The sequence below is a fragment of the Jaculus jaculus genome, chromosome 12 (assembly GCF_020740685.1).
Source record: "Jaculus jaculus isolate mJacJac1 chromosome 12, mJacJac1.mat.Y.cur, whole genome shotgun sequence".
Lineage (NCBI taxonomy): Eukaryota > Metazoa > Chordata > Mammalia > Rodentia > Dipodidae > Jaculus > Jaculus jaculus.
This window is the reverse complement of record NC_059113.1, coordinates 55462530-55477860: the sequence shown is the minus strand read 5'-3', so window position 1 is coordinate 55477860 and position 15331 is coordinate 55462530. Positions and strand designations below refer to the sequence as shown.

Sequence of the window (15331 nt, the reverse complement as noted above, 5' to 3'; positions counted from 1 at the left end):
GGAAATATCTTTTGACACAATTATATGAAAGCCATGTTCTATCAGGTTGTCTATAAAAATATAACTCACAAGGTTGCAAATACAATCTGTAGTCACCCCACCCACCAAATAGGAGTTTTCTGGAATTTCAGGCAAATCTCAACTCTTCCCTCATAAGCTAGCCCTCTGATATGACCAGGTCTAGCAATCTGCCTTCCTAAAACATCCAATTTAGCATTAATCATGTTTCTAAAAGCAATGCCTGAAAGTTTTCACTTGCTATGAACATTTTATTTTTACAATAATATAGTAGTACTTTTTTTTGTAAACAGTTTCATATAACCCAAGTTAGCCTGAAACTGGCTACGTATCAAAGGTTGGCCTTGAATGCCTGCTCTTCCTTATTCCATCTCCCAAATGCTGGGATTACAAGCATGGACTATCATGCCCAGTAGACAGTAAGAATTTACTACGGAATTTACTAAATAATGAATTTCATGTTCATATACAATACCTTACACCTGCATTGTAAATGAAGACAGGTCTTAAAACTAGAAGGCAACTACAAATATGGGGTTCAAAGCTTCAGAAAGGCCAGTAAAGATACTTCTGGCTTTACAGGCCACAGTTACTGAGCTCTCTGTCTTACCACCAAGGGGACTGGAGAAAATACGAATAAATTGACGTAGTCTGTGTGCCAATAAAACCTGAACTGCCAAATCTGGCCTATGGCCTTTGCAGATGTCAGCAGGATGGACAAGAAATGGGCACCACTTGCTACTTACCAGTAACGATTTTGGAGGCCGTGGGTGCTGCAGGGGCGAGGCCACTGTCCCCGGCTGCATGGGTGCTAGGAGGATGTGGAGGCGGCGGCATGCTGGGCCGGTTGCGAGGCTTGGGGACTGGCCGGGGTCTAGGGAAAGCTCCGGAGTGCAGCTGCAGCTGCCCAGGGTCGCTGCTCACAGCCGGGCTCTGCTTGGCCAGGGGCGGGGTGCTGGGTGGTGTGGGGGTCTGGGGTGGGGTGGGGGCGGGTGGCTCTGATCCATGCTCTCCCAGAGCCTTGGCAGGTGGTACGGCCTGCATGGCCATGGGCGGCTGCGGCGGCGGGTGGCTGGGCGCTTGGATGGGAGGCAGGCTGCCAGAGGAGCGCCGTGGGGCTGGGGGCTGCACATTTACAATGGGGCCAGGGCAGGCCTGCGGTGGGGGTGGAGATGGACTTCGAACCTGTGGCTTGGGAGACAGGCTGGGGGGAACCTGGGTCATTCCTGGAGAACTCTGGACCCCAGGGTGGCCAGGGGGTGGGTTTCCAGGCTTGGGCGGTGCTGGAGCAGGTTTCTTCACAGCTGCACGAAGGGGGTGGGGGGGACGGGGACACTGTTAGAGTAGCTGGATGAAGGCAAATGACCTCTGCCTGGTGACCAGAGCTAAACTACCCGGAATAAGCCTCTAGGACCTCAGGCCTCATTCTAGGACAGAAGACAATTCACCCCAGTCTACTCATCAGAACAGCAACTGGCAAAGTGAATGAAGGGGCTCCTCAAACTGTGGAAGCTATAAAAACTCAGGGAAAACTTGAATATTTCCCAGACTTTGAGAAGAACAAATTCAGTAGGAATGGGAGGGAAATAACAGAGGACAGTGGGGCAAATGTGATCAAAATGCATTATTTTTAATGTATTTCTTATTAATTAGTTTTGTACTCAGCAAATAGTCAAATTGGTACCATTGTTAGCTCATCCATGTCCTACCCCCTCCAAAATGCATTATTTAATGTACAAAGTAATGAATTTTTTATTTATTTGGAAGTAGAGAGACAGACAAACAAACAGAGAGAATGGTTGTTCCAGGGCCTCTAGCTGCTGCAAATGAACTCCAGATATGTGCACTACTTTGTGTATCTGGCTTTATGTAGGTACTGGGTAATGTAACTTGGGTTGTAGCCATTGCAGGCAAGTGTCTTAACCACTGAGCAATCCCTTCAGCTCCTATAAATATTAATTTTTTTAAAGGAGATACTTTCTTCACTAGATGCATCATGCTCCTGCTATAACAAATTCACTATTAAGATGTGAGATGGAATGTTCTGGAAGAGAAAACAACAGGTGCAGAAGCTGTGTGGAGGGAGTGAGTTCAGTGCATCCAAGGCACCAAGCGCAGGGTGAAGTGAGAGGCGAGTGAGACAGTGGGGATCGGAGACTACAGGCAGGCCTAGCCACTTTACCTAGGGCCTGGAAGCAGGTGTGCATGGAAGCCACTGGGGAGTTTCAACAGAGATGACATTACTTCTTTGTTTTTAAAACTGGCTGCTGAGTAAGAGCTAGCAGAGGAGAAGGGTGGGAACAGTTCAGAATATGTTAATCGAAACCTAGAAGGGCCTGACTCCATTTGTAGGCTACATGGCTCCCAGACCCACAAAGCATGAATAATACAGGGTGTTACTATAGTGGTTTCTAAACAGAACAAAGGCTTTGATGGGTTAATTGCTTTCCCTGAAAACTAGACAGAACTAAAGAATTAGTAACTATTCCTAAGACTAGAGGGCCATAAAGAAGCAGCAGAGGTGTTCAACCCTGACAAGCCTGACAACTCCCCTGATTGATAAGCTTCCCTTAACTCAGAGAGCCTTGAAGGAACAGAAACCATCTGGGGTATTCTCCCTAGACAATTTTGCAGAAAAAAGCTTATTCTGAGCAAATACATAAATAGCTACAAGTTACTTATCTACTTCCCTTGGACCTGCACCTGCTCCAGTATGTTTTTCTTAGGATCCTCCTTGTAAGTTTGAATCCTAGCCTGGCTCAGTGCTTCAGCCTTTGTTCCACGGAAAGGCTGCTGCCCCTCGCTGTTTCTCTCAATAAACAGTCTGTCTGTAGAGATCAAGTCCAGTGTGCTCTTTTGCTTTTCTCTTATACTTTCCTTACAGGATTAACTTGCCAAATTCCTGGGAAACTAGTAGCACTGCCACACAATATTTTAAGCTTTGTGTTTTCTAAGAGAAAACATGCATAAGTACCTACATTTCTTGTCTCAATTATTTTCAGTTTTCTTTAATGATTTTTTCCCCCTCTTGAATGATTGGGTTTCCTTCTTGACACAACCATGGAAAAGACCTGTCTCAGGGCTTCACAGCCTGACTCCCTGCACTAACTCCAAGGAGCTTACACATACTCCCCAAGGGCACGGAGTGCAGGTTACTTACCACGGCGAAGAGTGTGAGGGCTGGGGCCGGCAGCATTGTGAGCTGGGCCCACCAAGAGCTGATGGGAGCCACCACCTGCCTGGGCCTGGTTTTGGCCAGTGCTCGTCTGATTGCTACTTTTCCCTGGTGCAGGGGCAGCTGCAGATGTAGTGTCCTTGGGTTTTGGAGGACTAAAAGATGTAAGAGTGAAGTTAAACACCAGGCATTCTCTGTTAGAAAAGCCTTACACTATAAAACACAGTTGTCCCTTGGTATCCCAGGGGTATAGTTCCAGAACCCCATGCAAACACCCAAACGTCGTGGTATTAGAACATAACCTAGCTACAACTTTCTTTGTACTATAGGTTTTTTTGCATGACTGCATGTGTGTAATTTGTGAGGTACCCCATATTCTTACCTATGAAGAGGGGTGCTTGCCAATGGTAAATAAAGCAGACCAGCACAGTCCACTCCTTTGCTCTTCCACATGGTTTTTGTTTTGAACTGGAGTCTCTGTACTAATTCCAAAACTTACAGAGGTGTCAATGATTCTAGGGACCTTCCATGAGGGTGTGCATGGCCACATGCAGCTGTTTACACAGGATGTGCACTCTAGCTGTCTCATGCCCCCTCAGATCCTCAATGCTTGCACAAGAAGTGCACTTAACTGCTGAGCCATCTTTCCAGCTCTCCTGTGCACTTTAAATCATCTCTTATAATACCTAATCTGAGGGAGGTGCTATGGAAGTAGCAGTTACACTGCACTGTTTAGGGAATAATGACAAGAGAAAATTTAGCATGTGTACTTTTTAAGAATAGTTATGAATCACAGTTAGTTAAATCTGTGGATAAAGGAGTCAGCGATATGGACAGCTGAGTAAGACTCCATTTAAAGTTTTCACCTCAGCAACTAAGAAGATAACCTGAAATTTTAAGCACTTCACATTAGGCCAATCAGCTAATATGCACTTAAAGGTGACATATTTTTGAGATTCTGCACACCGGATTGGCCTGACCTACTACTATGCCACTCAAATATGAAAATACAGGTCATTTCAAAGCTCCCAAAGTAAACCTCAAGTTCTACTTACTTAAGCTTAAGAAAATGAAGATGTTTTTGGATTTTTTTTTTTTTTTTTTTTTTTTGGAGGTAGGGTCTTACTCTAGCTCAGACTGACCTGGAATTCACTCTGTAGTCTCAGGGTGACCTTGAACTCATGGTGATCCTCCTACCATTGCCTCCCAAGTGCTGGGATTAAAGATGTGCACCACCATGCCTGACTTTATTTTTGGAGTTTTTTTTTTTTCAAGGTTATTGCAATAAACAATACATTAAAAAGTGCTTGGTCATCATCAATTATCTGGATTGAGGAAAGAGAAACTTTGACAAGCTAATTGATAACTCAGTCCAGAGCTCAGTGACTGGAACTCAGGCTTTCTACTTCCTAGCCCAGAACTTTCTATACCAAATACTACAAAGAAATTTTATCAAGGTCTACAAAAAAAAAAACACACAGCCCCAGTAAAATGTACACAAAAATATCTAGAGCATAAAAAGCAAGGAGTGGCCTGATGGTTGACATTCCATTTGTTCTTCTGCGGTGAAGACTAATAGCTTTCTTAGTTTTGATTAAACAAACAGAATGTCATAAGGAAAACATGTAAACTTGCATATACTTTTTCTGAAGCACAGAAATAATTATACCAGCCAGGCTAGTGGTGCATACCTTTAATCTCAGCACTGAGGACACAGAGGTAGGAGGATCGCCATGACTTCAAGGCCAGCCTGGGACTACAGAGTAAGTTCCAAGTCAGCCTGGGCTAGAATGAGACCCTGTCTCAAAATTTAAAAAAAAAAAACAACAATATATGCAAGGGGCAGCAGTTATTGACACAAGCCAGCGTGGAGACTAGAGCATCTCTTTGAAGCCCTAGAAGTCTGAAGCTTCAATGTTTTTTTAACTGAAAAATGAGTTTCCCAAATAATGTGACTGAAAAAGGATTCAAGATACACATTCAGCTAGGATAATGGAACAAGATTCCTGTCTTTTTTGTGTGGTACTACTAGGGACTGAACACAAGGTGCAGCACATGCTGGACAAGTGCTCTCCTCTAGCAGTGAGCTGTATCTCCAGTCCATTTTGTTTTCATTTTGAGACAGATCTCATTATGTTGCACAGTCTAGCCTTGACCTTGCTCTGTAGCTCAAGCTGGACTTCAATTACATTCAATTCATGCTGATTGGCTAAGATTATGGGCCTACACTAGCAGGCCCAGCTAGATCCTTACTTTATCAACAACTTCATACACTGTAAGCCTCTGCCTCCTCAACAACCCAAACATGAAGTGAGAGTTCTCCCAAGGTAAATTCAGGTATGTGCATGGGGGACTATGCATGGGTGCACAGGCTTTGTTTCACTTCATATACGACCATACAGCACTTTGTGTATGCTTAAGACATAGATGGCAAAAGATAGTTAAAAACTTCAGCACACACCTGGCTTGTGTTTTAGAAAGCTGCTAGTTCTGAACCACAGAGATGCCACTTGCAGTGGCCTCTGAAGACCTGGCTGGTGTAGAGAACTGAATTAACACAAAACGAATGGGAATCTCAAGATCTGTGGCACCTTTGCTATACTGTGCTGCCCATTCCCAGTGGCTTAGCAAAAATGTAAGCATCCAAAGGAGATTTTTTGAAAGAACACCATCTTACTTCTGAACTGTTTTTGTGTGCTTGGAACAGTGATTGACACATGTCAGCTACTTAGTAAATCCGTGTGACTGAATGAAATTAGTGAATGAGCACATGACTGAGGAATGCCAGGAATACTGAAACTTAACTAATTTGCTACATTGAAATGCTTCTTCGTTAGCACACTGAATAACAAGCAAACAGGACACAAACACTGCTGGTTACACATCAAACAGGTGAAGAGGTACTGATGGTTCCGTTAGACGCCCATCAGCCCAGGTTCCAGCCCAAGGCAGTACAAAAAGAATGCAAACAGGTGTTGCTTGCTTTTGAAAATAAAAGGAAGCAAGCAATTTGCAATCTTTTCTGTCCTTCATTACCCAGAGGAGTGAAAGCTAGCTTCTCTCTCTGCCAGCATGATGCTTTGGACAAAGACACCATGCCCAAAAGCCACCACCTGAAAGAAGACTGGGGCATTCAGCATTCACTGCAAGCAGAAGTGAGCTCCTTACCTGCTGTCGCCTGGGCTTGGCCCCTGTTCCAATATGCCCGCAGAGGAGGCAACTGGCCCAACCCCTGAGCTGCTGTCAGCCCTAGCACTCTGGGGAGGGGGCTCTGAGCCTGCTGAAGCCAAGGTGCTGCCATCTGTGGGTGGGAGTGGTGGCTGGAAAGCAGGGGACATGTGCTTTCTATTTAGAGTGCCACCCCGCCGGTGGGCCTGGAAGTCCATAAGCTTCACACCAAAGCTAAGAGAGAACAAACAGTCAGCACACCACATAAGCCAACTACAAGACAAAAGCCCATTGGTCCTCATTCAACACCACACATAGGGATAGCACCCATGTTGCCCAGCATGCAGTGAAATGGCAAGGGACATATTAGTGGTCATCCCTGTTATCAGAGCAAGCACTTGAACTTGAGAAAAGCCGATGACAACTCCATACTGATCAATGGCCTTGATCAGTTTTATGTGCGTAGCGGAAAGTAGACAGGCAGGTCTCATCTTAAGTGACACCATGTTAGTTTTGATTTCCTTACTGACTAATCCCCAACTTAAACCTGGTTGGGAAAGGATGCAGAAGCTAACCCCAGAAGTCTACAAGTGGCCACATATGGTCACATCACCCTACCTGAACATGGATGGGCTATGGAAACATTTGTGTGTACAAGTAAGAAGCTACACTTGAAAGATATGACATCTAGAAAATAATAGCTGCATTTGAGAAGGTGTTGGCTTGGAGGGTGGGGAGGATAGAAAATCAACATTTTTCATTAAAGTCCATTGGTGCATGAACTTGAAAACTTTCTTTTTTCATTTCAAAAAATAAAAGAAGCCGGGCATTGTGGCGCACACCTTTAATCCCAGCACTCAGGAAGTAGAGATAGGAGGATCGCTCTGAGTTTAAGGCCACCCTGAGACTACATAGTGAATTCCACGTCAGCCTTGGCTAGAGTGAGACACTACCTCGAAAAACCAAAAAAAATAAAAGTAAAATAATAATAATAAAATAAATAAATAAAAGATACTTGAGTCCATTAGCTGGTATTTAATGGGGCAGCTGGCAGGGAAATTCACCAAGCACGTAATTGAAAATTGTGTGTCATGCGCCAACCAGACTTGTGACATTGGATTTTCTAGCTTAACATGTAGGAAACTAATTGTTATAGAGTGAATACGTGAATGAGGGATCAGATATTAACAAGAAGTAGAATAAATTTGAGTGTCAGGATGAGAAAACAAAAAATTAAAAGGATTTTCCTTTGCCATGTAAGAAACAATTCAACTTCAAACAAAGAAAGCTAAATAATTCCCTGTAAGACTGGTCAATTTAAAAGCATGTTGTTGGGTTGGAGAGATGGATTAGCATTTAAGGTATGTGCTGGCAAAGCCAAAAGATCCAGGTTCGATTCCCTGGTACCCACATAAAGCCAGATGCACAAGGTGGTACATGTGTCTTGAGTTTGTTTGCAGTGGCTAGAGGCCCTGGTGTGTTCATTCTGTCTTTCTGCCTCTTTCTCTCTCTCTAAAATAAATAACATAAATATTAAAACGAATGTTATGGGCTGGAGAGATGGCTTATAAGTTAAGGTACTTGCTTGCAAGGCCTAAGGACCCATGTTTGATTCTCCAGATTCCATGTAAGCCAGACACACAAAGATAAGGCAAGTGTAAGATTGCACATGACCAATAGGTAGCACAAGTGTCTGGAGTTCAACCTTAGTGGCTGAGGCCCTGGGATGAGAATTTTCTCTGTCTCTGTCTCTGCCTCTCTTAAAAAAAAAAAACAAAACAAAACCCAAAGCCAGTCATGGTGGCACACGCCTTTAATCCCAGCACTTGGGAGGCAGAGGCAGGAGGATCGCCATAAATTTGAGGCCACCCTGAGACTACATAGAGAATTCAAGGTCAGCCTGGACCAGAGTGGAACCCTACCTCAGGGAAAAAAAAAATTAGCATGTCATAAAGACGTGGTGGCACATGCCTTTAATCCCAGCACTTGGGAGGCAGAGGTAGGATGATTATTTTGAGTTCAAGGCCCACCCTGAAACTAGACAGTGAATTCCAGGTCAGCCTGGGCTACAGAAAGACCCTACCACCTTGTGGTGAGGGGAAGCATGTCATGCTGTTTAGTTTTAAGGTAAAGTATTTCTAGTAATATTTTATATATATGCAATATTTTTACATGTATATAGTAATATCTTATATAGATATGATTTCTGATATATGCACATTACTTCAAACAGGTTTCTTAATTCTTAGCATTAATGATGAATACAGTGGCATGTCATCATGTACTATGAACAAGCTGGCATCTGAAGGCAAAAGTGTAAGTAGTCTTAATTACTCTTAAAGGGCTAGAGAGATGGCATAGCAGTTAAAGCACTTGCCTGCAAAGCCAAAGGACCCAGGTTTGATTCCCCAAGACCCACATAACCCAGATGCACAAGATGGCAAATGCATCTGGAGTTTGTCTGCAGTGTGGCTGGCTGCTCTGGCACACCCATTTTCACTCTCTCTCTCTCTTCCTTTTTCTCTCTCTCTCAAACAAATAAATAAAATAAACACATTTTAATTACTCTTGAAAATCTCACAGATTGCCCAGAGAGAACAAGATAGACATACAATGCCTCTCACTCAGCTCAACAGAACCGTTCCCCTGAGGAACTATGAGATTCTGTGCCTTCTTCAGCACTTTGGCCTCTACAGTGAGGACAAATAAAGCCCAATATGTGTGGGTTTAGCCAGCAGGTCACACAGTACACTAGGAGGTGTGGGCTGTTCCACACACCATCCTAGACCAAAGTCTACACTAGCTGATTATTTTTTTCTTTTCTCTTCTTTCCCAGTACTCAGAAACATTTAGTATTTCTATTGTATATGATCCCATGCTACTGTGGGGTGTACACAGACCATATGGCATATGACACAGATATTAAGGGACAAGCTATAGACCCAAGGATGGTTCCTGAATTGTCTGTGTACTCAGTTGGGGTTGGGCAAGGGGTCATTATGTGGAAGGACATGAAAGTCATGCTGTCTGATGCTGGTTTCACGTCTTCCTGCTGCTGTGGAAGTGAACAGCTCTAAACACACCTCTCCTTCTTCACCAAGTCCCCTTCCATCACTGCCATGCTGGCAGGCCGCTTCCTCTCCAGGGTCCCCGAGTCAGAGTCATTTCCAGTGTGGGAGGAATGATTGGAATTTGGGGTGGAGAGAGGTACAAATGCTTCAGATACATTGAATTCCACCTCTGTAAGGAGAAACAGTAACAAGTGTGTGAGACTTAATGCATAAGGGTGGAAGGAGCTCTACAAACACCCCATTGGAATGGGATCCATGGCTTCTCTTGTCCCCAAAGGCAGCAGTTCAGGACCTATCTTCTAAAGAATGGGTCTTGAACCAGTGGGAGGCAAAGAGAACTAAAGATAGGCCAGAAGAGGGACATTCAGAATGTAAGCTACATAGCTCCTATGCTCTTTTGTGAAAAGAGAAACCATACACAGCAAGAGGACATTGAGCATGGATAAATTATATATTTGTATTAAGCAACAGAAAGCAGGGCGTGGTGGCTCATTCCTTTAATCCCAGCACTTGGGAGGCAGAGGTAGGAGGATCACTCTGAGTTTAAGGCCTGAGACTACATAGTGAATTCAAGGACAGCTTGGCTAGAGCAAGACCCTACCTCAGAAAAAAAAAAAAAAAAACAGAGGCTGTGGGAGAGGGGGGATAGCTCACTAGATAAGTGTTGGCCATTTAGGCCTGAGTATCTGAGTTCAATCCCCAGACTAAATGTAAAAAGTTAGAAGCAAGGCTTCTGTAATCCCACCATGCTGAGGGTAAAATGGGAAGCAGAGATGACCAGCACAGCAAAAAACAAAAGCAAAGTGAGATCTATAGAGAAAAACCCTGCCTCCAATGGGGGAAAGGCAAGGACAGACTGGAAAGTGGTCCTCTGACTTCCATATACATGTTCCACCCCACAAAATTAAAACATACCCACTCTGGTACCAGGAGCTTACACTGCAATGGATGAGATACCTGAGCTGCACTGGGAGAAGTAAGGTGGGAAGAATGGATTCAACACACACACAGCAGTACCCCAATGGAGGCCAAGGAAAAATGTGGATCTCAGTATGGCAACAAGTGAAACTTGGAAATTTATCAGTTACAGAATGGTATCCTATTTCTCTGGCAGCCAACTCAGATCTTTATAAACTGACCCCAATTAACCCTACAATTATGTAATGAGAGTAAAAGACTCTCTTCCAAGTGGAAAAACACTTGCATAATCAATGTCACTTCTGAACAGCAAACTCAAGCTCCCTTTCCTACTAAATGTGGTAGTCAAATCTTTCTCTATCCACCTCACTTTCTATTTAATTTTATGTATTTGCAGGGGGGAGAGAGAGAACAGGGTGTGCTAGAGCTTCTAGCTACTACAAATTCCAGATGCATGCACCACTTTGTGCATCTGCCTTAATGTGGGTACTGGGGAATCAAAACCAGATCCTTGGGCTTTGCAGGCAAGTGCTTCAAGAGAGGAGCCATCTCTCCAGCTCCTATCTCACTTTGTAGTTGTCATGTTTTAGAATTTCTCTGTTTATGGGGCTGCATTCTCTGGGACTTAAGTCCTTCTAGTGGTCAAAGTATGTCTTACCAGTAAAATAGCAGCTATTCAATATATATTGGCTACATATGTTTTAGTGAAACTAAACTAATACTAAATAATATTATCATTATGGCAAAATATAAATACAAATGAAAGAAGTCTGAAATGAAGAATGAAAAAGTAAAACCAATTACATAGCTACTGAGGTGTTTTCTTCTTTAAAGACTTATTACACGATCATGACAGTTGAGAAACACTGATTACCTTCAGGGAAGAACCAGTCAGCATGCTGGATGATGGGCTCAATCACTGCGACCACGTGAACAGATGTGGCTGCTGCCATTTCAGCCAGCGTTCTGCAAACCAGTTCAAAATATTAAAATGCTTCCCCTGGACAGCCTCTAATTTCTGCAAGCTGTTGTCAGGGCAGGTCAGCTATTGTTAAAGGATAAATACTTAAATGCAGATGTCAAAATTAAACTCCTACCTATGAATGTACCAGTAATGGCCTAGGAAGAAAATTAACACATTGAGTATCACTCCTTCCTCTGAGGAGTGGTGACAATCACTGTGTCCATGGGCAACCAAGGATAGTGACACTGAAGATGAGGGAGTGTCAAAGCTGGTTTTAAAGTGGTCTCAAATAAGAGTTACATCTTCCTACTGGAACAGCACCGCACCACACCACACCTGGGAGCTAAAGCAGATTACCACTGTTGCCTAAAATGCCACCAAGAGTATAAACTAAGAGTATCTTTGGAAAACATGCGACCCTGCTTTCACAGTATAGGTTGCTATATATATGCACTGGTCTCAAGAGGAGGGTTCCAAAGTTGAATGTGTCCGATGCAAGGGCTCCACCATCAAGCTCTTCCTCTACCACCAGAGCAAATGGCCTGATGGCTACTTAGCATCTACCAAGATTTAGGCTTTCAATGAATTTGACTTTTACAACAACCTGTTATGAAGCTGTTGAAATCTGAATATGAAGACCCCCTGCAAAAGATCATGTTATAAAGAATTAATACAAGAGGTCACTGACCTAATCAGTGATCAGTAATGAACTAATATGGGTTCATAATTTGATGGTATTATTGTGTAATGGAGCCTGAAGGAGGTAGATCACTGGGCTTATGCCTTTAAAGGGTATTTTGTTGCTAGCCCACTTCACTCTGGCTCTCTGGTTCCTGGACACCATAAAGTGGGCAACACTGTTCCACTACAATATCCTGCCACCATTTCCATAACTTCAGCCTCACCACAGGCCCAGAGCCAAGGAGCCAGCCAGCCATGAATTGAAACCCCCGAAACCACATCCATCTTTCCTACTTCTCAGTTGATCTCTCTGATATTTGTAACATAATTAAGAGTCTGGCTAACAGAAGGTGACTTTATGGATGCCACCAGATTCCTAGGAAGTTTAATTCTCAGGTTTGACTACCTCCTAACCTACTTCTTTTCTACTATCATTCTGACTTCTGTTCCTACTGGTCTGTATCACCCATTTTCCAGCCAAGCAAAGGTCTACAGCTCCATTTAAATCCTAGTTTAGGACTGGGGAGGTACTCGATTGCAAGGCTGATGGTCTGGTTTGATTGTCTAGTATTCACGTTAAGCTAGACACACAAAGTGGTACATATATATGGAGTTTGTTTGCAGTGGTAAAAGGCTCTGAGGAGCCCATTCTCATATTCATCCTCCTTCCCACCCATCCTCCCCCACTCTCCTTACAAATACGTGAATATAAATATTTTTTAAAAAATAGGCCAGAGGGCTGGAGAGACAGATGGCTTAGCAGTTAAGGTGCTTGTGTGTAAAGCCTAAGAACTCACATTCAAATCTCCAGGACCCATGTAAGCCAGATGTACAGTGAAGAAAGCATGCAGGGATGCACATGTACACAAGGGGTCTCGTGTGTCTGGAGTTCTATTGCAGTGGCTGGAGGCCCTGGTGTGCCAATTCTCTCTCACACACACATTAAAAAAAAGGTTTCAGAAGCCATAGCTTGTTACTAGAAAATTTTCAGTACCAGGGATGGGATACCTTTCAGTGAATTGTTGGTCAGGGAGGTCCCTGAAGCCCCCAAAACGTTACAGGGCACTGATAAGGCCCTCGGTTTCCCACCAGGAATAAATGGTAAAACCCTACTGCTGAAGACTCCACATACTTGGGCTGCAGGGTCACTGAGAAATCCTGCTGGAGCTGAGCTGAAAACCTCCTCCATGTTAGACCAGCTGACAGAAAGCTGGAAGAATCCATTCTGCATGCAGAGGTGGCAGAAAGAATGTAAGAATCAAGCAAAGGGTAGGACTCATAACGTGCTCCTCCAGACACAAAATGGCCTGGATATCCATGACCTCACAGTACCTGACACTACCTACACAAAACCATCATAATAGGAGGCAAAAGATCATGACATCAAAGTAAAAGAGAGATTGATTGGGAGGGAGAGAGGATATGATGGAGAATGGAGTTTCAAAGGGACGAAAGTGGGGGGAGGGAGGGAATTGCCATGGGATACTGCTTATAATTATGGAAGCTGTCAATAAAAAAATTCAAAACAAAACAACAACAAAAGGCTTGCCTCAAAAAAAGGCTGGAAGCCAGGAGTGGTGGTACAAAGCCTTTAATCCCAGTACTTGAGAGGTGATGTAGGAGGACTGCTAGCCTCAAAGTATGAAGTGAGTTTCAGGTCAGCCTGTTCTAGATGAGACCCTACCTCAAAAAACAAAAACAAAACTAAAACAAACAAAAAAGGCCAGGCATAGTGATGCATGCCTTTAATCCCAGAATTCAGGAGGCAAAGATAGGAGGATCACTGAGTTCGAGGCCAGCTTGGCAATGTGGAGTGAATTCCAGGTCAGCCTGGGCTAAAATGAGACCCTACCTTGAAAAAATAATAAATAAAATATTCCAGTGTAAATACAAATTATCTGAAAATTATCCTTCCTCCCTTATTCTGATCAGCCTTCATATACGAGCACCACAATGGACTGGGGCAGGCAGTGGGGAGGGGTGGTGGTCACTCTGGATACTATCCATTTATTCAAGACCATTTTTCACATATTCTGGAGATTTGGGGCAGACTCTTGTCTTTTGTGGTACTTGCTGACAAGTTTCTAGGAGTTATGCATAGCCAAGATTATTAGTTTTAAATGTATCACTTTTGTAGTCTTTTTGTTGTTGTTGTTGTTTTGTTTTGGAGTTTTTCAAGGTAGGGTTTTGCTCTAGCCCAGGCTGACCTGAAATTCACTATGTAGTCTCAGCGTGGTCTCGAACTCACAGTGATCCTCCTACCTCTGCCTCCCAAGTGCTGGGATTAAAGGCATGCGCCACCACACCTGGCACATTCCATATTTTTTTTGTTTTATTTTTATTTATTTGTTTGAGAACGACAGGCAGAGAGATAAAGAGGCAGAGAAAGAGAGAGAGTTAGAGAGAATGGATGCATCACTGCAAATGAATTCCAGATGCATGTGCCACCTTGTGCATCTGGCATACGTGGGTACTGGGGGATTGAGCCTCGAACTGGGGTTTTTAGGCTTCACAGGCAAGCACTTAACCACTAAGCCATCTCTCCAGCCTTCCATATTTAAAAAATAAAATAAAATAGGGCTGAAGAGATGGCTTAGTGGTTAAGGCGTTTGCCTGTGAAGCCTAAAGACCCATGTTCAACGCCCCAGTACCCACATAAGCCAGATGCACAAGGTGGCACATGTGTCTGGAGTTCATTTGCAGTGGCTAGAAGCCCTGGCGTGCCCATTCTCTCTCTCTCTTTCTCTCTCTCTACCTCTTCCTCTCTCTCAACTAAATAAAATATTTTTAAAAATAAAATGAGAGAGAGGAAAGGGTCTATTCTGGCTTATAGCTGAGACAATACATTCCATTAATGATGAGTAAGGCATAGTAGCAGGAACAGGACACTTACTGGTCAAGTTGCATCCACAGTTAGGAAACAGAAAGACAAAACAGGAATTGTGGCCCATATAGAAAACCTCCAGGTAGACCACACTGATGCACATTCTTCAGTGAGGCTCTAGTTCCTAAAGGTTACACTACCTTCTCAAACAGTGCCACCACCAGGGGGGGCAAAGTGCTCAAACACATGAGTCTATGGGGGACAGTTCATATTCAAACCCAACAGTAACCTTATAAACAAAAGTCTGTGCATATATGAGTTGATAAAAAGATCTGATTCAAAAAGTCACACTGATGCTGGAGAGATGGCTTAGCAGCTAAGGTACTTGCCTATGAAGCCTAAGGACTCATGTTCAACTCTCCAGATCCCATGTAAGCCAGACGCACAGTGAGGCAAGTGCGCAAGGTCACACATGCACATAAGGGGGTGCATGTGAATGGAGTTCAACTGCA

General features: G+C 43.6%; 1 protein-coding gene across 6 annotated transcripts in view; it reads right to left on the bottom strand.

The window, feature by feature from the left end:
* The window catches only part of Arhgap17 (Rho GTPase activating protein 17), a 156527-nt gene that overhangs the window by 9283 nt on the left and 131913 nt on the right, over positions 1–15331 (bottom strand). For 4 of the 6 annotated variants that reach the window (XM_045130876.1, XM_045130877.1, XM_045130875.1 and 1 more), the window contains 5 exons: positions 11225–11316; positions 9445–9601; positions 6362–6595; positions 3179–3348; positions 765–1322 (listed from right to left, as the gene is read on the bottom strand). In XM_045130876.1, coding sequence (XP_044986811.1) covers positions 765–1322; positions 3179–3348; positions 6362–6595; positions 9445–9601; positions 11225–11316 — 1211 coding nt within the window. The remainder of the gene's footprint in view (positions 1–764; positions 1323–3178; positions 3349–6361; positions 6596–9444; positions 9602–11224; positions 11317–15331) is intronic. The other 2 variants (XM_045130878.1, XM_045130879.1) reach the window with 1 other exon arrangement.